Source organism: Rhipicephalus sanguineus, chromosome 11, assembly GCF_013339695.2.
Source record: "Rhipicephalus sanguineus isolate Rsan-2018 chromosome 11, BIME_Rsan_1.4, whole genome shotgun sequence".
Classification (NCBI taxonomy): domain Eukaryota; kingdom Metazoa; phylum Arthropoda; class Arachnida; order Ixodida; family Ixodidae; genus Rhipicephalus; species Rhipicephalus sanguineus.
The window spans coordinates 127254221-127279600 of NC_051186.1; the positions used below are offsets into that span (position 1 = coordinate 127254221).

General features: G+C 52.3%; 1 protein-coding gene across 1 annotated transcript in view; it reads right to left on the reverse strand.

Moving 5' to 3' along the window:
* Positions 1–2776: 2776 nt before the first annotated feature.
* Positions 2777–25380, reverse strand: part of LOC125756282 (uncharacterized) — a 28805-nt gene continuing 6201 nt past the window's right edge. Inside the window, exons 2-3 of the mRNA XM_049410751.1 lie at positions 25010–25259; positions 2777–3112 (exon numbers count right to left, since the gene is read on the reverse strand). Of these exons, the coding sequence (XP_049266708.1) occupies positions 2789–3112; positions 25010–25259 (574 nt within the window). The 3' untranslated portion in view covers positions 2777–2788. The remainder of the gene's footprint in view (positions 3113–25009; positions 25260–25380) is intronic.

Consider the following 25380-nt stretch of genomic DNA (forward strand, 5'->3'; position numbering starts at 1 on the left):
GCAAAAATACGCCAGACCCCTTGTAGAGTTCCACGTATCTCCTAACATATCATTTCTATTATTCCATCATCTATTTTTCACACACACACACATACACTGATGCACGCACAATTACCGACGCTATCATCCCACGCTAAAGAGTACCACAGCATTTTTCATATGCTTCAACTCCTGCATACTGCATAACCCTTTTTCATCCCCGAATGTTACTGTTTTGCTTGCTAATTAAGCCAATCAAAGCGAGGACACCTCCGCAGGCAAAACACTAACATCACGAATATCACTAGTAACTCTACCGAAACCCTCACAACCAGCCGCTTCCACTTCACTTTCATTATCCATCCGTCACGGCGCTACTGCTTGTTTTTCTTGCATAAGCTTTCTTTACTTCCAAACTATTTCGATTTTAAACTGCCGCCTCCGACATCCATAGTCCACGCTCGGATTTGCCCGCAACTCCCTGGGACTATCACCTGTTCGCCGTGCCTCGCCGAATGACTGTGACTTCAACCAGCCTGGAGTGACTGGAGTCAGTTCAAGCAACGGCTCCGGAACCATCACCGCCGACCTCTTAGCACTGCCATCATCGCCACATGCTTCATCTAACTATAGGCAGTTTTAGAATAGCTTACGCAAAGCTTTCCGTTAGCGTTTGTCGCCACTGCGCATGCGTCATACAGCGGGCGACCACAAGGACTGCTAACTTAGCGTACGCTGTTCTAAAACTGCCTAATGACATTTTTACCGCCTCATTTCCGCATACGTCTACTTCAGAGGTCTCAAACTCACCTCAGGGCCACAGTCACGAAATTGAGTCCCGCTAGGGACGGAACAGGGAAGAAGATAAAAGCTGGGAGGGGGCTTAGTTCGCTCAAAATGTCAGCTAACGTTGCCATTTGAAAGGCGGCATTTCCCATATCTAATATATGGGGGATTTATGAATGTGATTTGACGTCCGGTTTCTAACCACACATCGATACCGATCAGCAGAATGACTAAAATCGGGACGTCGATTCTGAAATGTAGAGGTTTTGTTTCACGGTTATGTTTCAATACATAGTGACCACGTGGGATGCCTAAAGAAAAATGATGCTTGACAGCAGTCACGTGCGCATAGCACGTGAATACACTTAAGAAGATGAAAAAAAATGGAGGAAGAGGCTCGTGTGGGCGACGGGCCCCAAGCAAAAGGCCCGCGGGCCGCGCGTTCGAGACCCCTGGTCTGATTGCTAAATGCAAACCACATCACTGCTCAACGATCAACTGGCAGCCCGAAATTCTCACAAATTCCAAATTCTTCTAACTTCCTCCATGCGATTACATTAAACTAGCCTTATAACCCTACTGGGGAAAAACCAGTGGGCGTACACAGGCGACATATTCGGCTTCAAGTAGGTACCAATCGCCATAACATTACAATCCCACAAACATGTTATCTTAGATCATCGGCGCTACTTGCTTACCCTCCACTTGAGTTATTTTTACCAATTGTTTTTTCGCTCTAAATTTCTATTTGGGATATTTCCCCTCATCTTTTACTTTTGATTGACTTAAGCCCGGCATACACATGTGCAACGCCCTCCTCCACTTTTATTTGTCGTTCTTTTTCAATCACGGGGGCCATACTAAAGCTAAAGCCATACGAAACTACCTCCAGCGAAGGCACAGTCTGGCGCGAAGTCTGAAGCGGTTGCAACCCCAACGACGGAGGATTCGTTGAGCCTGCAGCGCAGCCTTTCGAATCATGGTCTCGTGTAGACTATAGTGTGAGGACACTGCGCCGCGAGCGGCGGCGGCGCGTGTAAACGGGAGAGGGCTGGGAGGGGGATTCCGTCACGGCTCGCGCTGGCTTGCAGTCGCCACGCGCTGTCACTCCTCCAAAAATACAGCGCACTGCTAAAAAATATTTGAAATAAATTCTGTTTATCGGAACAGTCGCGTCTTCCAAGTAGAATTTCGATGTCTTCGTCATTTCTTTTCCTATTTTTTTTTAAATGTATCCCTTTAAAATTGACTTCAGACTTCGGAGAACAGCTGTGGGCAGTCCAACGCGCCCGCCACGCACCACAAAAACTTGGTCTTTCTGTTCCGACGTGGGTGCGGCATATCCATCGTATTCGCCTTCGTACAGTGAAGCCCCCCATTGGTGCCGCCTTCGAACAACTGTACTATGTCAAATCATATCAAATCAAATCAAAATGTTTATTCCGGTGTACATAGAACACTGTATACTGAGGAAATTGGGCTAAAGGTGTGTTAATACACCTGACGAGGGCCCAACTTCCCTTCGGTAGTTCGGTCGAATGTTCTTATTGTAAAATTCAACATAGAACAGGGCTTTGTGGTAATGTCAGTGCAAAAAGAAAAGAACACATCGAATTATTTATTATTGCTATTCACTCATTGGCATGTTTTTACAAGCATATCAAAAGCATACACATTCAAAGGATATGTACGAGGAATATGCTACAACTCAATGATGTGTCATGCGTTCCATTTGACAGAACAAAAGAAGGCACTACATTTACCTCTGTGAATATGTGAACAAAACTGACTAGCTTATTTTTTTCGACGAAGCAGCATTGAAAGCTCGCGGCACATCTTTCATTGCCGAGCAACGAAAATGAGACGTTAATTCAACTTGAAATTCGGATATAGATATCAAACACCACCTCATTTGCTTCACGTACGTGCGACCATAAGCACTCGTTTCGTGGCAGATTCATAAAAAAAAGAAAGCGAATCAATATAGATATTTCTTAACACTGCGAAACAAGCCACGCTATTCTCATTCGTTGCGAGCGGCGACAGGGGGCGCCGCGAAACGGTCCAAAGAGTGGCGCACGTGATTGACCAGCCCGTGCGGCTGCCCGCACCGGCCCCTGGCATCGTCGGCGTGCATCGCGAATAGCATGGCGCCTGCGAATCGGCGCGTGGCGGTGAACAGGCGCGTCGAGTTGGGTCCGAGGCCGGCCTGCCAGAATCGGTCCTTGTGCACCACGTGACAGTCGCCGTGACGTGAGTAGTGACGCGAGTAGCCCAGCTTTGCTGCCATCTCGCACATCTGCCAGTAGCTCGAGCCCGTGGTCATCTTAACCGCGGGGTCTCCTTCCTGCGGGCGGAATAAGTGGAGAGCTTTAGTGTGTCCGGTACGGATCTTTTGCTCCATTGATACTTTGATTTGGGCGAGTTGATTCACACTCGGAGAAACACAACGCGACTTAGACGAAGGTTGGAGATAGACACTGACGAGCGCCGTCTGTGTCCATCTGTTTCACTTCTAAGTCGTGCTGTATTTCTCCGAATACTTTTTGCGCTTGTGCAACACCAGGTTATTGATAAAGGAACCTTACCTCATAACGACGCTGACCTTTACTATACATCAGGTTCAACGCTGTTGAAGGTATGCAAGAAGCTCGATGAGCAAAATGTATAACTCCGCGCGTCTCGTGGTCGGTTTTTCTCGTCATAAAAGCTCGCACGAGCCTCCACGCGACGTGTCGCGACGGCACGCAAACGAAACCAAAAAATTGGCGAAGCTTGCACTAGGTCTTGCAAGCCTTGAAACAGCGAAACTGGACTATTCTGAAGACTAGTTTGGTTGCTTCTAGGTTGCTTCTGGGCCTTAACAAGGCGATGCAGGTTATTTCTAGGTTGCTTCTAGGTCGTTGCTAGGCTTTAGCTGGTTGACGTTTCCGATTGTTTCTCCATTGATTCTCAGTGCAGAGAGGCTCAAGTTAAACCACAGACAGTCACAGACACGACACGGATGTCCAAACTCCAGAGACAACCTCGCGAGGCCTTCCATCGCTTCGGGGTCTTCTCGCCGCCGCCGTGCCTTTCCCACCCCCTAGTATTCTCTCGCTGTACGTACTCGAGGTCATCGGCTCGCCACCCTCGCTTCGCAGCCATTTGCTGGGCTAACAGTTGCCTTCTTCATTTTTAGTGGACCAGTGGCGAGTAGTGGGATATACCCAATATCTGTGGCACAAACACGTTTATGATGATGATAGTTTTCTGATAGGCCGCACAGTGGCACATACATTTTTGATGACGATAGTTTACTTAATTTTTAGTGGACTAGCGGTGAGTAGTGGGATTTACCGAATTTCTGTGGCACAAACGATGATGATAGGTTCTTGAGACGAGATACAAGGATCAATTTGCTAAACAGCTTCAGTGTTAAAAACGAGAACAATTAGACGCTAAGCGTTGCAGCCGTGGGATAACAGCCGTATAACAGGGTTAGTTGATTTCTAAGGCACAAAGCATATTCATTTAAGACTCAACCTAAGAACGAAAAGAAAACCCTATTCTGGGAGGCAAGAATATCGAACTATTTCTTAGTGCGAACGCATCTCAATGTATATCTCCTTAATGTAGCCTCAATGTATATCTATACACTCTAGCAATCAAAGAGTCTTTTGACTTGTAGCGAAGCCTTGGAACTGTTGCGAAATGCCGCGGAACGGAGCAGCGAGGAGCGTGCGGAACTATCGCGAAGACGAGAAGGTTGAAGAGGGGGGCACGAGCTGGAAGGGCAGTTTTTTGGTCGCCATGATCAATAAACGGGTAGTCTCCATCTAACGTCTGCGGAACCAGTTCTTTGTTACATTTGGTGCGGGAAACCCGGGATCCGCCCCTTTGGAGTCTTCCCTTCACGTCATAACCATCGCAAACCCGGACCAGCTGCGCAAGAAGCGTGGTGCCCTAAGGGCTGGCGTCACGAGAGCGCTCACGCTTTTAACGGACCTGCTGCAGCAACCGGATCCTGACGCCTCTCATATTGGCGCCACATGGATTACCTCAAGGACAAGGAGACAGCACTGTCGCAGCTCGAAGACGTCATCCTTGCGACCACGAACGAAGAGAACCTCGACCAGGAAGTAGGTACGGCGCAGGAATACAACGAGAAGATTCTGTACGCAGTATCACGCGCCAAGTTCTGGCTTCAAGAAGGTGAGAGGAATGCCGGAACGCAGGCTCGAGCAACTGAACCCGGGCCTAGCTACCTCGGATCTCCGAACTCCGGCGACGCAGCAGGCCAGGTGAGAAGCACCGTCAGCGTTCAGTTCAACTACCGAAGCTACAGATACCTACTTTCGATGGTAGTCTGCGTGGATGGCAGTCTTTTTGGGACCATTTCGACGCCACCATCCACAAGAACGCTGAGCTACCGCGGATTGAAAAGTTCAAGTACCTCCTCACCTACTTAACCGGCAGCGCGAAGCGGGCTATCGAAGGCACCCGCTTAGCCGAACAAAACTATGACCTTGCGATCAAGACGCTCACGGACCGCTTCGGACGCCGGGATCTGCTCGTGAACGAACATATCGATCATCTTCTCGCGCTAAGCCCAGTGAAATTTTCATCCGAGGTCCAGAAGCTTCGTCTGCTGCACGACAACGTCCAATTTCACGTCAGCGCTTTAGAAGGGCTTGGAGTTTCGCCAGACCAGTACACCGTGGTGTTAAACCGTGTCCTGATGCGATGTCTGCCAGAGGATCTCGCCATCATATACACGCAGAAGACCAAGGAAACAAATTGCGCACCCAGTATCGCCGAAACTCCTGAAGACAGAACGCGGCTAGCCAAGGAGATGCTAACCTTCCTCCGCATCCAACTGGAAATCCGGGAGGAAGGCCGGCAGCTGTCGCGTCGTGCGCTGCAAGACGAACCCAGGACCCACATGCCTGAAGAAAGTTATGGCGCGGAACCTATACCATCAGCTGAAGTAATACTGAAAGACGAGCTAGTTGGCATGAGTGCATCGTAACTTATTTTAGCGCACACTGACACACGGACACAGAAAAGAAGGGTACACCACCAGCGTCAGCTCTAACCGGGTCCACCTTGCCTCTCAGACCAGCGTGTCCGCTATGCCAAAGCAAGGATCATATGATCGCTTTCTGTAACGCTAACTTATCGGCTGAGGAGAAGCGTGCAAGGCTGCAGTACGCTAATTGCCGCTTCCGCTGCGGAACACGCAATCACATCGCCAGATTGTGCAGAAAATCCATCAACCTCAGGTGTGGTACCTGCCAGCGACGTCACCTGACAATCCTCTGTGAATTATCGAGGCCAACTGAAGACCTTCCATCAAGCGGTGGATCCCCGGCATTACATGAACCACCGCCCCAACCAATGCGAAACGTCACAACCGCCCAGAGTAGTCACGTCGAATCTACGCCTGTATTGTTGCAGACAGGCCGAGTTTGGGCAGAGTCTGGAGACCGACGACTACTCGTGCGGATACTGCTGGGCAGCGGCAGTCAGCACACATACATTCGTGCAGACGTGGCAAAGATACTTAAGTGCTCGGTCGTGGGTAATGAAGAGCCCTCCCTCGTCATATTTGGTGGCTCCAAGTCACGAAGACGAATTTCTGCAGAGCGTGTCAATGTGCGACTCCGCAGCCAGTTCGGCGCCTCAGCAGTAACTCTGGAAGCCTTAACGATTCCTGAAATCTGTTCTGTAACAAGCCCACCGCTCGACCCCAACATTTTGCACCTGTTCGGCGAACGGGAGTACAACGTGGCCGACAGCTTTCAATCAACCACATGACAACCAGAAGAAATAAGTGTCCTCATCGGGTCCGACGCCTATTGGCAAGTGACCACAGGGAAAATCGATCGCATCAGCTCGACTATAACAGCAATCGACACTACCTTTGGGTGGATGGTGCAGGCCCTATGACGTCCGACTTTCGTTCCCCAACAAGTGCATTATTTGTCGCGCTTGAGAAGTCTGACTCGGAGAACATCGACGTGTCGTTAATGTGGCGTCTGGATGCCATCGGGATCGACGAAGCATCTTCACGGACCCTAGAGAGCGACCCTCACATGTCTGCATTTAAGCAAGGAATTTCGAAGCAAGATGGCCGTTATCAAGTGCCGCTGACGGTCAAACCACCAGGGTTACCATCCGGAAGCAACAACAGCCGATTAGCCGAACGTCGACTGCGATTGCAGATCAACCGGTTCCGAGAGCAGTCGTCACTGCTAGAAAACTACGACCAAGCAATTTCGGCTTATTTCAACGATGGACATGCGAAGAAGGTGCAAGATGAGCAGCCGCTCAAGGACAACGCCCCATCACGCCGTGGTTCGTCGCGATGCTGTTACGACGAAGCTTCGTGTCGTATTTGATGCGTCATCGCACGAAGCCGGTCATGTTTGCCTTAACGACGTACTCTCGAAAGACATGAAACTTGGTTTTGACGTCATCCAGCTCCTACTGAATTTTCGCTGCCACCCTGTGGTTCTCGCCGCCGACATAATGAGGGCATACCCGCAGCTTCTTATTCGGCCTCAAGACCGAGACCTTCTGCGGTTTTTGTGGCTGGAAAGGTTGCCAACTAAAGAAGAGCCTATGCCACCCATTACGACATGGAGAATGACGAGAGTTTCCTTTGGAGCCGCGTCAAGCCCATTTCTTTTGGCCGCTACGCTTCGACACCACTTATCGTCATGTAGGCAGAATTATCCAACCACAGTATCCCTGTTAGAGCAGGCTTTCTATGTGGATGACCTTCTTGTTGGACTACCCACCGCCCAGGAGGCATTAAAGGTGTATGAAGAAACACGGCAGATATTCAGGGAGGCCAGCATGGAACCTCGCAAGTGGGCTTCTAACTGTGACAGCATGAAAGAGAGATTCCTCCACGATAAATGTGCCATTGAAGATGAAGCGGGGGACAGTCATACTATTGTAGCGGGTTTGCAGCTATGACTATGGTGAGGTGTGCGAAGAAGAGGCAGACGACGCATAGATACCGGTGATGCAGCTCCAATTCACAGGCGTCCTTACCGAGTTTCACCATCAGAGCGCCAAGTTATTCAACAGGAGGTCGACAAGATGCTCACAAAAGGCATTATTGAGCCTTCTTCGAGTCCGTGGGCATCCACTGTAGTCTTAGTTAAAAAGAAAGACAACACCTGGCGTTTCTGCGTGGATTATCGGCATTTAAACAAGATCACCAAAAAGGATGTCTACCCGCTTCCTCGTATCGATGATGCCCTGGACTACCTATTTGTGCTACCTATTTTTCTTCGATAGACCTACGCTCTGGTTACTGGCAAATCGCCGTAGACGACCTCGACCGTGAGAAGACTGCCTTTGTAACGCCTGACGGTCTCTACCAATTCAGAGTCATGCCGTTCGGCTTGTGCAATGCGCCGGCCACGTTCGAGCGGATGATGGACACGCTTTTGCGCAGCTTTAAATGGTCTATCTGCCTGTGTTACCTGGACGACGTCGTTGTATTTGCCCCCACCTTTGAGTCTCACCTCGACCGACTTTCGTCCATTCTTTCAGTGTTTCGTGCGGCTGGGCTACAACTTAATTCATCGAAATGCCACTTTGGCCATCGTCAAGTTGCTATTCTCGGGCATCTCGTTGACTCATCTGGCATCCGACCCGATCCCGACAAAGTTCGCGCTGTCCTCGATTTTCCCGTACCAACTTGTGCCAAAGACGTTCGAAGTTTTGTGGGCCTATGCTCATATTTCCGACGATTCGTCAGAAACTTCGCAGATATTGCCCGCCCCCTCACTGATCTTCTCAAGAAAGATGTGCCATTTTGGTGGGGTCCTGACCAAGCCAGTGCTTTTTCCCGCCTCATTACGCTGCTCACCACACCGCCGATCCTCGCCCACTTCGACCCGTCTGCTCAAACCGAGGTCCGCACAGACGCTAGTGGTTACGGCATTGGCGCTGTGTTAGCCCAGCGTCAATCCGGTCATGATAGAGTTCTTGCGTATGCCAGCCGGCTCCTCTCCGCTGCCGAACGCAATTACTCTATTACTGAGCGCGAGTGCCTGGCGCTTGTATGGGCAGTTGGTAAATTCCGCCCCTAGTTATATTGTTACGTGAGTGACAGTCGCTTTTACAAGTCGCTATTCACAAGATATATTTTCAAGAACGACTGCAGCGCTGAGCAATCTGGCTCCGAGCTCGAGCAGCTAACGACCTTCGTCCTCTTCGTCGGGCGCACACGCGCGTCGACAATATGGATTCCGGCAGCCTACATGTAGCATAACCCCCGGCGCAAAGGCGCCGTCTCGGCGCATCTAGGCGTCAACGTCATTGGGCGAGTGGTACTGCTTCAGGCGTGCGACGTGTACGATGTCGCTGGCATGCGGGGTGGATGAAGACGACGAGTCAGCAGGAGCGATTTCATAGGTGACGGGAGTCACCGCACGAAGCACTCGGTATGGCCCTGTGTACCGAGAGAGCAGTTTGTCGGACAGGCCAACGTGCCGGGTCGGAGACCACAGCAGAACCAAAGAACCGGGCGAAAAGTGTACGTCGCGGTGTCGTTGATCATACCGACGGCGTTGGTTCTCTTGGGAGGTCAGAAGGCGAGTACGAGCGGCTTCGCGTGCATGAGCGGCCCGGCTGATAGCGTCCAGGGCGTATTCAGTGGTCGGAGCTGCTGGCAACGGAATGACTGTATCAAGGGGCAATGTGGGTTCGCGGCCGAACAGCAGGAAAAATGGGGAGTAACCAGCCGTGTCATGGCGCGAGGAATTGTAGGCAAATGTCACGTACGGTAGAGCAAGGTCCCAGTCGGAGTGGTCTGAGGAAACATACTTTGAAAGCATGTCGGTTAGGGTTCGGTTCAGACGCTCCGTGAGGCCATTCGTTTGCGGATGGTACGACGTAGTGAGCTTATGCCGCGTTTCACATGAACGCAGGATGTCCGCTATGACTCTCGATAGAAATGTGCGGCCACGGTCCGTGAGCAGCTGGCGTGGAGCACCGTGTTGCAAGATCACGTCGCGCAGAAGAAAATCGGCGACATCTGTGGCGCAGCTTGTTGGAAGAGCTCGTGTGATGGCGTAGCGTGTGGCGTAGTCTGTGGCCACAGCTATCCACCTGTTGCCAGCAGAAGACAGGGGAAAAGGGCCGAGTAGGTCCAAGCCGACGCGAAAGAAGGGTTCGGACGAAATGTCGAGGGGTTGAAGGCACCCAGCCGGAAGCGTCGATGGTGTTTTGCGGCGTTGACATTTCTCACACGCCGCGACGTATCGTCTGACGGAGCGTGCGAGACCTGGCCAATAGAAGCGACGGCGGATTCGGTCGTATGTGCGGGACACACCAAGGTGACCGGCAGTTGGAACGTCGTGAAGTTCGTGGAGTACAGCAGAGCGGAGGTGTTGGGTACAACAAGCAGCAGGGATGGTCCGTCTGGATGAAAGTTGTGGCGGTATAGCGTACCATTCTGGAGTACGAACGAGCGATGAGATCGGTCCGAAGGTGAGGCTTCGAGGCACTCGATGATAGCCCGTAAGGATGCATCACGGCGTTGCTCGTCGGCTATGTGGGTCAGTTGGGAAACGGTGCACACGCAAGCGTCGGTGTCAGGGACGGTGCGCGACTCGCCAACCGGATAGCGAGATAGGCAGTCGGCGTCCTGATGCAGGCGTCCAGACTTGTACGTCACTGCAAAAGTGTACTCTTGCAGTCGCAGAGCCCAGCGACCAAGTCGACCTGTGGGATCCCTTAATGATGAAAGCCAGCAGAGCGCGTGGTGGTCGGTGACTACGGAGAAGTGAGTGCCATATAAATATGGACGGAACTTGGAGACCGCCCAGACAAGAGCAAGGCATTCTCTTTCGGTGATTGAATAGTTGCGCTCCGCAGGTGTAAGGAGGCGACTAGCGTAGGCGATAACGCGGTCGTGTCCCTGCTGACGTTGGGCGAGGACGGCTCCGATCCCGTGACCACTGGCATCAGTTCGGACCTCAGTCGGGGCGGATGGGTCAAAGTGGGCCAATATAGGTGGCGTCGTCAAAATTGTGATGAGGTGAGAGAAGGCGGCAGCTTGAGTGGACCCCCACGAAAATGGGACGTCTTTCTTTAGAAGATCAGTAAGTGGTCGAGCGATTGCTGCAAAGTCCTTCACGAACCGCCGGAAATAGGAACAGAGTCCCACAAAACTCCGAACATCTTTGGCGGATTTCGGTACTGGGAAACTGGTGACGGCACGAATTTTCTCAGGGTCCGGCCGCACACCAGAAGCATCAACGAGGTGGCCCAACACTGTAATCTGTTGGCGGCCGAAGTGACACTTCGACGAGTTCAACTGGAGGCCAGCATTGCGGAAGACGTCGAGAATAGCCGACAGACGCTCAAGGTGGGTCTCAAATGTAGGTGAAAATACGAGGACGTCGTCTAGGTAACAAAGGCATGTTGACCATTTGAACCCTTGTAGCAGAGAGTCCATCATGCGCTCGAACGTGGCTGGGGCGTTGCATAGACCGAAGGGCATAACCTTGAATTGGTACAGGCCATCGGGAGTGACGAAGGCGGTCTTTTCTTGGTCTTTCTCGTCCACGGCAATCTGCCAATAACCGGAGCGAAGGTCTATGGATGAAAAGTAGCGTGCGCCATGGAGACAATCGAGAGCGTCATCAATGCGGGGCAAGGATACACGTCCTTTTTCGTAATTCGATTTAGATGCCGGTAATCGATGCAGAAACGCCACGTGTTGTCTTTCTTTTTAACCAGGACGACGGGTGACGCCCAAGGGCTCGATGAGGGCTCAATAATGCCTTTAGCTAACATCTTGTTTACTTCTTCTTGAATAATCTGGCGCTCCGATACGGACACCCGATACGGTCGACGGTGAATGGGAACAGCATCACCTGTGTTGATACGGTGCTGCACAAGAGAAGTTTGGCCGAGTGGTCGATTGTCAAGGTCAAAGATCTCGCGGTAAGAAGCCAAAAGGCGGATGAGGGCGGCTGATTGCGCTGGGGGGAGGTCTGGGGCAATCATGGGGCGTAATGCCATGTCGAGGCTTGTGGTATCGGGTGGGCGACAAGGAATATTGGAGCATACGTCTGCTGCAAAAGAGGTGACGTGGTCATCGGCTAAGGACCGCAACGTGGCGATTAAGATGCCTTGAGGGAGGACTTGCTTCGTGAAGCCGAAATTTATGACGGGGAGATGTACCCGGTTAGCGGCTATAGTTATGACGCAGTGAGGCACAGTGATGTCACGTGCCAGAAGTACATCAGTAATCGACCTTCGTCCTCTTCGTCGGGCGCACACGCGCGTCGACAATATGGATTCCGGCAGCCTACATGTAGCAATATGGTCGACCTTTCACCGTTACCACAGACCACCACGCTCTATGCTGGCTTTCAGCACTCAAAGATCCAACAGGACGCCTAGCTCGTTGGGCTCTGCGCCTCCAGGAATTCACGTACACAGTGGTCTACAAGTCCGGCCGTCTACATCAAGACGCCGACTGCCTTTCTCGGTACCCCGTTGACGATCCAGACCACGTAACGGATGACACGTCCATCTGTATCTCCTCGCTCTCTGCTTTCGGCAACATCGGTGACGAGCAACAGCGTGACGCGTCCCTACGAGATCTAATCACCCGCCTGAATACTGACTCGACGGACAGTTCGCTTCGCATGTTCGTCATCATAGACGGTATCTTATACCGCCGGAACATGCGCCCAGTGGGACAGGAACTACTAGTTGTAGTACCCACTCATCTCCGCTCGACCGTACTTCAGCAACTACATGATGTACCAACGGCCGGCCACCTTGGTGTTGCCAGAACGTACGACCGTGTCCGCCGACGCTTTTTCTGGCCCGGCCTCTGCCGTTCCGTACATCGTTATGTCGCTTCTTGCGAGTCGTGCCAACGCCGGAAAAGGCCAGCTGTACACCCCGCCGGGCTCCTTCAACCCATAGACATACCTGCTGAGCCTTTTTTTCGTGTCGGCCTCGACCTTCTGGGACCTCTCCCACTTCCTCACAACGGTAACAGATGGGTCGCCGTCGCTACGGATTATTCTACCCGTTTTGCCATTACGAGACCTCTCCCGAGCAGCTGCGCTACAGACGTCGCCGACATTTTGATACAAGACGTCATCTTACATCACGGCGCTCCTCGTCAACTCATCACAGACCGAGGCCGCTACTTTTTATCCAAGGTAATCGAAGACCTACTTCGCTCTTGTGCAACCAAGCACAAGCTTACAACGGCCTATCATCCCCAAACGAACGGACTCACAGAACGTTTGAATCGCACGATCACTGACATGCTCGCCATGTATGTCTCGACTGATCATCGCGACTGGGACATTGCTCTACCCTTTGTCACTTTCGCTTACAACAGCTCGCGCCACGACACTGCTGGATATTCTCCCTTTTACCTTTTGTATGGAAGAGAACCGACCTTAACGTTCGACACGCTCGTACCCATCCCTGACCACATCTCCACCGAATATGCTCGCCACGCTATCAGCACAGCCGAAAAGGCCCGTCAGATCGCCCATCGACGCCTTTCGGACTCGCAACTCAGCCAGAAACATAGATACGACAGTTGCCACCGGAACGTTCGCTTCAATCCGGGTGACCTCGTTCTCCTGTGGTCTCCGTCTCGGCATGTTGGCCTGGCCGAAAAACTTCTGCCCAAATACTCCGGCCCCTACCGTGTGCTACGCCAGGTGACTGAGGTTACCTATGACATTGCCCCTCTGGACCCTACGGCGCCCTCTACGTCTTCAAACGTCGTCCACGTCGCTCGCCTGAAGCCGTACCTTTCGCCCACCACCTGCTAACAGGCGCCGAGTCGGCGCTTTCGCCGCCGGAGGTCGATGTAGCGGGTTTGCAGCTATGACTATGGTGAGGTGTGCGAAGAAGAGGCAGACGACGTGTCGGTGTGCTGGAAGTAACAACCGCCATCTTGACTGCTGGACCATCCTACACTGTAAATAAGTTATAAATATATTCGCAACACTATGAAGGTTTTGGGAGTGCCGTGGGAACGTTCTGGTGACTGTTTCCTCCTCACGACTCAACATGCGGCCACTTTCACAGCCGGGAAGCTTGCTACTAAGGGCAGAGCATTGCAAACGTTAGCCAGAATTTATGACCCCTTGGGATACCTCACACCATTTACCGTAAAAGCCAAGATTGTATTCCAAGATCTTTGGAAGAAGAACCTCGCATGGGACGCTAGCATGCCAGATGAAGAACAAACCGCCTGGAACAGCTGGTGCTCTGGGCTGAATGGCGCCACTTGTGTCCGCATCCCACGATACATAATCTTAAGCGACGACCTCAAGCCATTTACATTTGAGTTGCATACGTTCGCGGATGCCAGTCCTAGGGCGTAAGACACGTGCATCTACGTCCGATTCAGCTCAGAACCTTACGCATGCTTTGCACGACTCTTGATCAGCAAGAGCACACTTGCTCCGCTCAAGATGGTATCTCTTCCTCGTCTGGAGCTCCTGGCATGCATCATCGCAGCGCGGCTAAGCTGCTACATGAAAAGGGTGCAGCTCCTTCAGCACGCTCCTGTTTTCTACTGGACAGATTCGCTGGTGGCTCTACATTGGATAAAGGGCTCGTCAACCAAACTGGACCCCTTTGTAGCACATCGGGTTGCCGTGATTCAACAATGTACCAATGCATCTCAATGGTTTCACTGTAGCAGCAAGGACAATCCTGCCGACGTCATCACTCGCGGAGCATCATATGCTAATCTCATCGAATCTACCGTGTGGTGGCACGGCCCAACTTGGCTCTCTGACAAGAGGAAACAGTTTGAAGGAGCGAGCGCGCAGAATGTCACCGCAATGACAGAGATTGCCCCATTGGAGGGACCACGCAATGATCAAGACTCGTCCGCGCTAAAGACGTGTGCATGTCCATCGGGATTTTCCGGAAACCAGTGCGTCCTGCACGTCGAAGACTACAACTCCATTACGAGGCTGCTTAGAGTCACGGCATGGATCAAGCGTTTCATCTCTAACGCTTCGCGGCGCCTCCCGTCACTATCCGGACCCCTCATAGCGGAAGAGTTACTACAGGCTGAGCGTTATTGGCTACAGAATGTTCAAGAACACTCCTTTCCGAGCGAAGTTCTTGCGCTACGTAAAGGTCAGCCGTTACCCTCAACATCTCGCGTTCTTCGCCTTTGTCCGTTTATGGATGAGGACGGCTTACTTCGCGTCGGTGGACGACTGCACCAGCTTGATGCTGATCACGACATACGCCATCCCATTCTCCTAACAGACGATCATAAGCTCACAAGCCTTCTTGTATCAGCGGCACACACTTGCGCACTATCCATGGAGGTGTTGAAGCAACATTAACAGAGCTTCGAGAGCGTTTTTGGTTGCTGAAGGGACGGCAGACTGTAAAGAAGATAGTTTCGAAGTGCAGAATATGTAAACGATGGAAAGCGGCGACAGCATCTGCACCAATGGCCTCTCTACCACGCGAGAGAATTAGTGAAGCAAACCCATTCACCGTTGTCGGGCTTGATTACTGTGGGCCCTTATACGCAAAACTGGCAAGTGGTACAACAAGGGCCTACGTCCTTCTCTTTTCATGTGCCGTCACACGCGCAATCCATCTAGAGCTCACCTCACACATGACCGCCGCCACAACATTACTCGCCTTCCGCCGTTTCGTTGCACGCCGCGGAGTTCCTTCCACGGTATACTCCGACAACGCTCAAACTTTCCGTCGCTGCGCTAAAACCTTTGCATCCGCACTTCCAGCGCTTCAGGAGTACGCCGCAGAGCTACGGATTCATTGAAAGTTCATCGTAGAAAGAGCTCCGTGGTGGGGCGGATGTTGGGAGCGCCTTATTCGCTCAACGAAAAACTCCTTGAAACGGTCACTCGACGTGGAGGCCCTCACAACTGTTCTGTGCGAGATCGAGGCAGCGATCAATAGCAGACCATTAACGTATCTTGAGAGCGAGCCCGATGAGCTCCAGCCATTGACTCCATCGCATTTCCTGTTAGGAAAGCGTAGCCTTTCCCTGCCGCAACACATTTCCATCTCGGAGCTTCCGACTGCGGTTGAATTGAACCGCAAGGTTCGTCATCCCCAGCATCTAATAGACGAACTTTGGAGACGATGGAAGCGAGCCTACCTGCTACGACTGCGGTCAGCGCATAACAGCTCGAATCGCTCATCAACCAAGCTACAGATTGGTGATGTAGTGCTGGTGTTAGAGGACAACACACCCGGAACATACTGGAAGTTAGGCCGAGTGACCACCTTACTCCCAGGAAGAGACGGCATAGTGCGCGCTTGCTCAGTGCGTCTCGCTAATGGTTCAACGGTAAATCGCCCGGTGCAAAAACTCTGCCCCCTCGAAGCATCCGATTAATCTTGGCCCGACCCGGAGGATGTTGCGAAATGCCGCGGAACGGAGCAGCGAGGAGCGTGCGGAACTATCGTGAAGACAAGAAGGTTGAAGAGGGGGGCACGAGCTGGAAGGGCAGTTTTTTGGTCGCCATGATCAATAAACGGGTAGTCTCCATCTAACGTCTGCGGAACCAGTTCTTTGTTACAGGAACTCTGCAATGGGTCGTCCTCTGGAGCACCTTCTATTGGGTCGCCATCTTCGTCTCCTTTCGGAGAGAACGCAGCTCGTGCTGAGTGTCGGCCCCGCCTTGATTGTCGCTGTCGTGCCTCGTCGCCGAGTGCCCGCCAATAAACGACTTTACAGACTCTATTTTCTGAGTTCCGACTTGCCGCGTGTGTGACTCTCTTTAAAAAGAGAGTCGTGGAAACCAAAAAAGAGAGTTAACATGTCTCTTTAAAAAGAGCCATATAGGTGGCAACTCGGGACTACCCGAAAAGAGTAACGCATAGTCTTTTTTTTTTTCTTGAGTCTATTCTTCAAAAAAATCTACGCAGTATTGGGCACGAGGTCCACCACTGGAACGCAGGCGCTGCAATCGCTGTGGCGTACATTGTTGGATCACGTGATCTCACCTGGCTCTGGCGAAGGGAAGTGGATGGTTGAATGTGTTGCTTCTAACCGCGATTTCGCGTTTCCCCTTTTGAACAGCGTTGTCTTGCTCTCGCTTTATGTGCGGACCCCTAGAGGCTACAGAATCCTGAAAAGTGCAGTAACAGTTATCGGCGGCATGATTCTTTTCTGCTCCGTGCTACAGTGTGCTACGTACGCAATGAACCAGGCTTGAGCTTTCACTTTTACTACCACTACCCTGCTTTGCTTGAGCATGATGCCGCTGTCACCTGTCTTTAGTCTTATTCCAAGCCCATGGGGTTAAAATGGACACCGACCACGATTGTTCGCATAAAAGCAAGACGTTTCAGCTCCCACAGGGGTGCCTTGTTCGCAACGAAAAACGAATGAGCAAATAGTCCGGTTATGTTTCTTTTAAAACATGACGTAGCACCATGCCTACAGATGTGGGAAGTAGCCGTCATTACGTTTAAGCGTGTGCGGCGTTTTCTGGATTGTCAGAGATTCAAGCTAAAGCCGGGAAGTGCAGTTCTTTCCTCTTTCCGTTATTTTTGCCCTATCCCAGTCTATTTCGTGGCCAGTTGCTTCTGCGTGCTCGGCCATGCTGTGACGTGCAGGGTTGGATCACGTGATCTCTCGCTCTGGTTCGATGAAACCTTTCTTACACCATACATGTGCTGCTTGAGTTTTTGCTGTAAGTTACCTGTCACGCCGACGTAACTTCCACCACTGTCTGAGCCCCCTCACCCGGGTGTCTATTTTAATTGTCATCATGTGTTTTCTCGACCACATGGGTTTCCGTACGACTCTCGACTCCAGCCCATGGGGTCCCTTGCTTATAGATTGTCTGTAGAATGGGCCCACAGCCAGTGCCACTTGTACTTCTCTATGTTGTTTTACGCTACAAGCGCAAACGTGGCCAGCTTCAAACACTGATTCACTTTCTAACAGCAGCAACGAAGTGCCATACTGCTTTCAATGAAGCTGTAAAGATTGGTATTTTCAATTAAACATAAAATTGCCGTTTAGACCGCCGTAAGCCACACCTTGCAGCATGCTCATGCAAGTGCGCAAGGTAATACGGCCAGCTGGCACACGGTGCACTTGCTGTCGCAGTCGAACCGATCAGGACCGTATTTTTCGATCGCGATTGCCCCTTTGTAAATGCTAGATAACTAACCCAATCATCGAAAATTTTCACCCTTATGTGGCTCGATGGCGATTGAAAGTGCACCGTGTGACAACCGTAAAAAATTTGCACAATAACGAGCAACATAGTAATAATAATAATAATAATAATAATAATAATAATAATAATAATAATAATAATAATAATAATAAATATAATGTCAAGACGTTTATTAACGGGCACTCAGCGACGGCGCACGGCAGCGACAGTCAAAGCGGGGCCGACTCTCTGCACGAGGGGCGTGCTCTCAGAGAAGAGAACGACCCACTGGAAGGCGCTCGACAGGACGACCCATTACTGAGTAGGAATGCTTCGCTACAATTTCCCCGGCTACGAAAAGGGAGCCGCCTGGCGACCTAGCAACTTGTCACTATGAGCGGCTCATGGTAGGGCTTCAGGCGCGCCACGTTGACAATGTCGCGCCCTCGACGGCGCATGTCGGAAGATGGGTCGATGGGTTCAATCAGGTAGTTGACCGGGGATGTGCATTCGACGACACGGTAGGGGCCTTCGTATTTGGGCAGCAGTTTGGAAGAGAGGCCAGTTGCAGTGGTAGGGACCGAGAGCCATACGAGTGCTCCAGGTAGGAACGTGGGTGCAGAAGTGTTGGTCTCACCGCGGATGCTTTTCTGCCGCTCTTGGTCCTGCGTAGTAAAGGTCTTCGCAAGCTCGCGACACTCCTCAGCAAGTCTGGCTGTGGCAGAAATAGGCGCACACTCAGATCGATCCGGCTTGTATGGAAGGATTGTGTCGATTGTGTGCGACGGGTGCCTGCCGTACAATAGGAAAAATGGTGAGAAACCAGTGGTGTTTTGAGGGGAGGTATTGTAGGCGTAGGTGACGAAAGGTAGAATGGAATCCCAATATGTGTGACCGGCGGCGACATACATCGAGAGCAAGTCGCCGAGCGTGCGGTTAAAGCGTTCCGTGAGCCCATTCGTCTGCGGGTGGTAAGCGGTAGTTTTGCGGTGAACAACGTTGCACTCTTTGAGGATGGCTTCGACGACTTCCGACAGGAAGACACGGCCTCGATCGCTCAGCAGCTCCTGGGGTGGACCGTGGCGCAGCATGAACCGGCGGAGCAGAAAGGAGGCTACATCGCGCGCTGTAGCCGCTGGGAGGGCGGCAGTTTCGGCGTATCGCGTAAGGTGGTCTACAGCGACGATGGCCCAGCGGTTACCAGCCGAAGTCAGAGGGAGTGGCCCATACAAATCGATGCCAACGCGCCCAAACGGCCGGTCAGGGCTAGGTAAAGGTTGCAGACCTGCTGGTGACTGGTGCGTTGAAGTTTTGCGGCGCTGACAATCGATGCAGAAGCGAACGAACTTCTGCACGTAGCGGTACATGCCTCGCCAAAAGTACCGTTGGCGAATGCGGTGGTATGTTTTCGATACCCCAGAGTGCGCACACTGCGGATCAGCGTGGAACGATTCGCATATTTCAGAACGCAGACTGCGGGGTACTAATAGTAGCCACTGGCGGCCGTCGGTGTTGTAATTGCGTCGGTGGAGGAGGTTGTCGCGAATGGCGAAATGGTGGGCTTGACGACGCAACGCGCGAGTGGATGGTGTTGCCGAAGGATCAGTGAGCAAGTCTAGCGGTGAAGCGATCCATTGATCCTTGCGCTGTTCGGTAGCGACAGTGTGAACGTCGATGGAACAAACGGCATTGTGAGACATTGAGCTGTGGGTATTGTCGTCAGGCAAGGAGGAGCGCGAGAGTGCGTCGGCTTCAGCATGCTGGCGTCCGTTGCGGTACAGCACGCGGATATCGTAGTCCTGTAGGCGAAGTGCCCAGCGGGCGAGGCGGTCTGATGGATCCTTCAATGATGACAACCAGCAGAGTGCATGGTGGTCGGTGATGACATCAAATGGGCGACCATACAAATAAGGTCGGAACTTCGTAAGGGCCCAGATGATCGCCAGGCATGCCGGTAGAACAAGCACGTGTGCCATTTCAGGTTGCGCAGAACGGTATCCATCATGCGCTCAAAGGTGGCGGGCGCATTACACAGCCCAAACGGCATGACGTTGAATTCGTACAAGCCGTCGGGCGTGACAAAGGCGGTCTTCGGTCGAGCGTCATCAGCCATGGGTACTTGCCAGTACCCTGAGCGCAAATCGAGAGATGAAAAGAATTCTGCTCCTTGCAGGCTGTCAATCGCGTCGTCTATTCGCGGTAGTGGATACACGTCCTTACGAGTGATCTTGTTGAGTCGTCGGTAGTCCACCCAGAACCGCACAGAACCGTCCTTCTTCGCAACAAGAACGACAGGAGACGCCCAGGGGGTGTTAGAAGGTCGAATAACATCTCGTCGAAGCATGTCGTCGACTTGCTCGTTGATTACACGGCGTTCTGTGGGAGATACGCGATATGGACGTTGCCGCAGTGGCGGTTGGGCGCCAGTGTCGATGCGATGCGTAACGGCGGAAGTGCGGCCGAGAGAAGTTTGAGCGACATCGAAAGAAGAGCGAAATTCCTCCAACAGGCCCAGAAGCTGGGAACGCTGGACCGGTGTGAGGTCGTCAGCAATGGAGGCACCAAAGACATCAGCGGGTGATGAACCAGACGTCGAAACAGCGCCGAGCGTACTGGAACTGTGGCAGTGCATTTCATCTGGTTCGTCCATAACTTGTGCGTCTTCGAGGGGTTCCACGCTGCCGAGACATTCCCCTCGGACCAACATAACACTGTACGGAGATGGGTTGATAACAAAAAGTGACGTATCGCGAAAGGCACCAGCATGCCTTTCCTCGTGCAAACACGGTCAGATGGCGAGAGAAGTGCAACGGTGTCGGAGAGACGGGCGCAGTACACTGACACCGCCGTCGACGAGTTTGCAGGCACCTTGGTGTCGTCTTTGACAAGTACCTTGCCCGCAGCCGATGGACTGTCTGCCGGCGCCAATTCAGAGAATGGTGAGAGCTCTATTTCGGCTGGTGCGCAATGAATGACGGCGTCGTGGCGGGAGAGAAAATCCCATCCTAGGATGACGTCGTGAGAGCAGGCAGGAATTATGATCAATTCGACGGCGTACAGAGCATCCTGAATAATGACGCGAGCTGTGCACACCGCTGTTGGGTGAATACTTTGGGCGCTGGCTGTACGGAGGGCGAGCCCGGAAAGCGGCGTCGTCACTTTTCGCAGTAGTCGGCTAAACTTGGCGTCCATAACGGATACGGCGGCTCCAGTGTCGATAAGGGCAGATGCGCGAACACTGTCCACAAACACGTCAATCACGTTCGAGGGGCTTCGCTGAAGGCTTTCGCAGTTCGATAGCGTCGCAGCCCTTGCCTCGTGGACTGCGACGACTAGTTTTCCTGGTCGCGTGAGCCCGGACGTGGCCGCATCGGCGACAGTGAGCGACGTCGTGGAGACGGTGAACGGCGGGTAGATGGTGCGGGGCGGGACGTCGGTGACATAGGCGGCGCTTGGTCATAATAAGGGCTGCTTGATGAGTTGGTCAGGGTTGATGCGACCCGAGGCGGCTGCACGCGATTGCAGTAGCGTGCGACGTGACCGGCGCAACCGCACGCAGAGCAAATGGGGCGGTTGTCGGAAGTGCGCCAGCGGTTCGCGGGTCCCATCCATGTCGCAGAACGGGATGGACGAGGCGGCTGCTGATATGAGTGCAATGTGGGCAGCAGTCGGGGCCTGGGGACGACGTCGACGTAGGTAGGCGGCACAGCCGCGTCGAAGGCCTGTGGTCCGACGACGGCTTCGGCGTAACTCCGCGGGCCAGCCACAGGAATCGCTGGGGGCGGCCTGGCTACAGCTTGCGCGTAGCTTAGTGGTGCAGGCACTAGAGGCGGCTGGTGGTATTCGGGAATGACCTCCGCGATTTCTTGCTGAATCGCTCGGCGGAGAGGAGGCAGAAGTGTAGTTGGCGGCTGGTCAACATGCTGCGGTGGAGTGAAAGCCAGTAGAGAGACCTGGCGGGCAATTTCCTCACGCACAAACGACTTGATTTCGGCGAGCAAGGTCGAGTGGTCAGGGATTGCCGACAAGCCTGCGAGATCAGCTTCGCGTGATGGCGGTCGACGGGTCATCAAGCGCTGCCGGCGCAGCTCCTCGTAGCTTTGGCACAGGGTAATGACCTCTGCCACTGTGCGAGGGTTTTTGGCCAGCAGCATGGTGAAGGCATCGTCGTCGATGCCTTTCAGAACATTCCTGATTCTGTCAGACTCCGACATGCTCGCGTCGGCTTTCTTGCACAGGTCAAGGATGTCTTCGATGTAGCTCGTGAACGATTCCCCTGCCTGCTGAGCTCGTTCACGTAAGCGCTGTTCGGCTTGAAGCTTACGAACGGCAGGGCGGCCAAACACGTTGACGATGGCGGTCTTGAAATCGGACCACGTCGGGAAATCGGATGCATGGTTGTTGTACCACATGCCTGCCACACCCGCGAGGTAGAAAACCAAGTTGGTCAGCTTGCCTGCTTCGTCCCATTTATTGGGAACACTCACCCGTTCGTAAATCGCGAGCCAGTCCTCCACGTCAGTGCCATCCGCGCCGGTGAAAACAAGAGGGTCGCGGATACGGGGGACACTGGGACAAGCGGTCGGGGCAGGAGGCGGCGTTTGCAGAGTGGCGTCTTGCGGCATGGTAGATGGCACGGTACGGGATCGAAGCTAGAAGGCGCTGAAGAGGACGGCCCATTACAACGTTCCAATGCTTCTCTACAATGATAATAATAATAATAATAATAATAATAATAATAATAATAATAATAATAATAATAATAATAATAATAATAATAATAATAATAATAATAATAATATTAATAATAATAATAATAATATCTGGGATTTTGCGTGCCAAAATCACGATATGATTATGAGGCACGCCGTTGAGGAGGGCTCCGAAAATTTTGACCACATTTTGACACGGGCCTCTAGCATTTCGGCTGCATTGATATGCGACCGCCGCGGCCGGGATCAAACCCGCGACCTTCGAGTCAGCAGCCGAGCACTGTAACCACTGCACCACCGAGACGGATTATAAGGAGCAAAAGGTAAATATTCAGAGCGTGCCGCAGAGAAACTTTTGCTCACGTGAAATGTTGTCAAGCTACAACTCCCAATGAGCCACGCGCGTACAGTGTCAATTTTTATGAAAGGGAACACGGGAGCGCATGGCCTGCGCGCTCCGGCGGCTGCCGTAAGCTCCGTCAACCGACAGCAAACGAAAGCTTGCCCGCTTTTGGCGTCATCTATTGGCTAACAAAATAACGAATCATGGCTGGTTGAGAAGCGCCTTTAGATAACGCTGCCTCTCGGCTCGCGTTAAGGGCAATTCCTGCAGCTCGCGCAGTGCTGGCGCGCCACGCTCGATTTGTTGACAGGCAGACGACGCGCTGCCTGCATCGCCCGTTGCGCGAGCCGAGATGCAGCGTTATCTAAAAGCGCTTCGCAACCGGCCATGACTTGTTATTTTGTTTGCCAATAGATGACGCCAAAGCGGGCGAGCTTTCGTTAGCTGTCGGTTGACGGAGCTGAAGGCAGCCGTCGCAGAGCGCAGGCCACGCGTTCGCGTGTTCCCTTTCACTGTACATATGGCTCTCTTGCGTTTACCTCCAATCATATCAGATAGGTTGCGGCTGCATGCAGCTCTAAGAATGCTTGGTTGCTTCCCACAAAACGGAGAATCCACTTGTGTCGTGCTTCATAGAGATATGTGTGCTAAACAGGAATGTAAATTTGCGCATGCTTGTCATGTCAACCGCGGCCCTTTTTTAGATGCAAACATAGGCGTGCGCAGGGTTCCGCTTTAGGGGGGGGGGGCAAAGGTTCGTCGCACCGCCCCCCCACCCTAATGAGTCAATGTATGGGGCAGATTTTGCGACCCCCCCCCCCCTCTTAGATGACTAGAAGGGTCAATGTACAGGGCAGATTTTGCGCCCCCCTCTTAGGTGATTAGGGGGGGCGGCCGCCCCCCTGCCCCCTTTGAGCGCACGCCTATGGATGCAAACATGATGTGTCACGGTGGCACGCATTTCTTGGAGCAAAATATGTGAGTCTGCCGCAAGCACGCGCTAAATCCCGTTTGATGATTCAATTCGACACAAAATATTTCGTTACCTTTTACAAAATCCGCGTGCTCAGCCCCCGTGGCTTCCGTATAGGTGACCATAGCAGACGACGTCGGCAGTCAGGGCGTTGCCTAAGGCATTATGAGGGGCGTAACATATTTTCGGAGCAGTCATTTAGCATTTCGTGCGGTAACGCCGCCGCCGCACTATTTTACCGATTTTGTCAAAGTGAAGTGCCACAAGCATAATAAGAAAGGAGACGCGAAAGCGGCTGCGGGCTGCGCGGGAGAAGGCTCGCAGAGCATTCCAACCTTGCACGTCACAGGCATGCCTCCGCATGGTGGCGCCACGGTATGTCCTCGCGCCGAATACATATGATGGTCATTAACTTGCCGCCAAAAGCTCACGTTCTTTTCTTCCTTTTTTTATTCTGCACGAAATTTTTCAATGTTAATTCAGTTCATTACCTTGACCGGGTTTTGCCTTGTATTGCATATTAAGGCGCGTTATAGTGTGTGCTGCATTATGCAGGGTGCGCCAGCTAACTCTAGCCTGAGCTTAAAAACATGCCGACGCATTATGATGACGCGACCTTGCGTGCTGACCATTGTATGTAGTAAGTCATAGTATTATTCATGCTCTGCTTAATTAGGAAAGGTTAACTAACAAACTTCTAAAAGCAACGAAACTGGGCAAGAAATTCCAATTGCAAAGTTGTAAATTGGTTTGCAGAACGTCCGATTACACTTTCTAACTTTCTATCTACGAAGTATTAGTGTTTTCCTGCTCCATTCAGATGCCCGCGAAATACATATTTTCACTCAAAATATTGCGCCGCTGCTTTTGACGAGGGCAAGACAGAGAATGCATGACGACGTGATACTGCCGCTTGGACGCCGTAATCTCAGTGCTCCCTAACAATATACTGAGTCCCTTTCAACTTACTCTTACTGATTCCCTTTCAAACAGTTTACGTTTACATTGCCGCAGCATTCGTGCGTGTTTGCGTGCAACATACGTGGAACGCTGTGGACGAGTTGAGGAAGTAGCTGGTCGCCTCGCAGGTGACGCTGAACAGCAGCCGGGGCGCGATCGACCGCTCGAAGTCGGGCAGCGCTCCCTTCATGTCGGCAATCAGACGAGAGAAGCTCGGAGCCCGCGTGACGCCTCCCAGTGCGAACGGCATCGGGCAGGCGGCGGCGTCTGCTGGCGGCGGCGACAGGTCGTGTGTACGCAGAACCACGATGTCCTCTACCAGAGAGAGCACGCTGCACGCAGTACGGTAGTGTGGTAGAGACGTATACGTTGTCATTCCGTAGAACAAATGTCAGACAATCCGTAGCATAGGTCAAAGTTATACAGAGGAAGTTTGGTGGGCTGGTTTGTTGG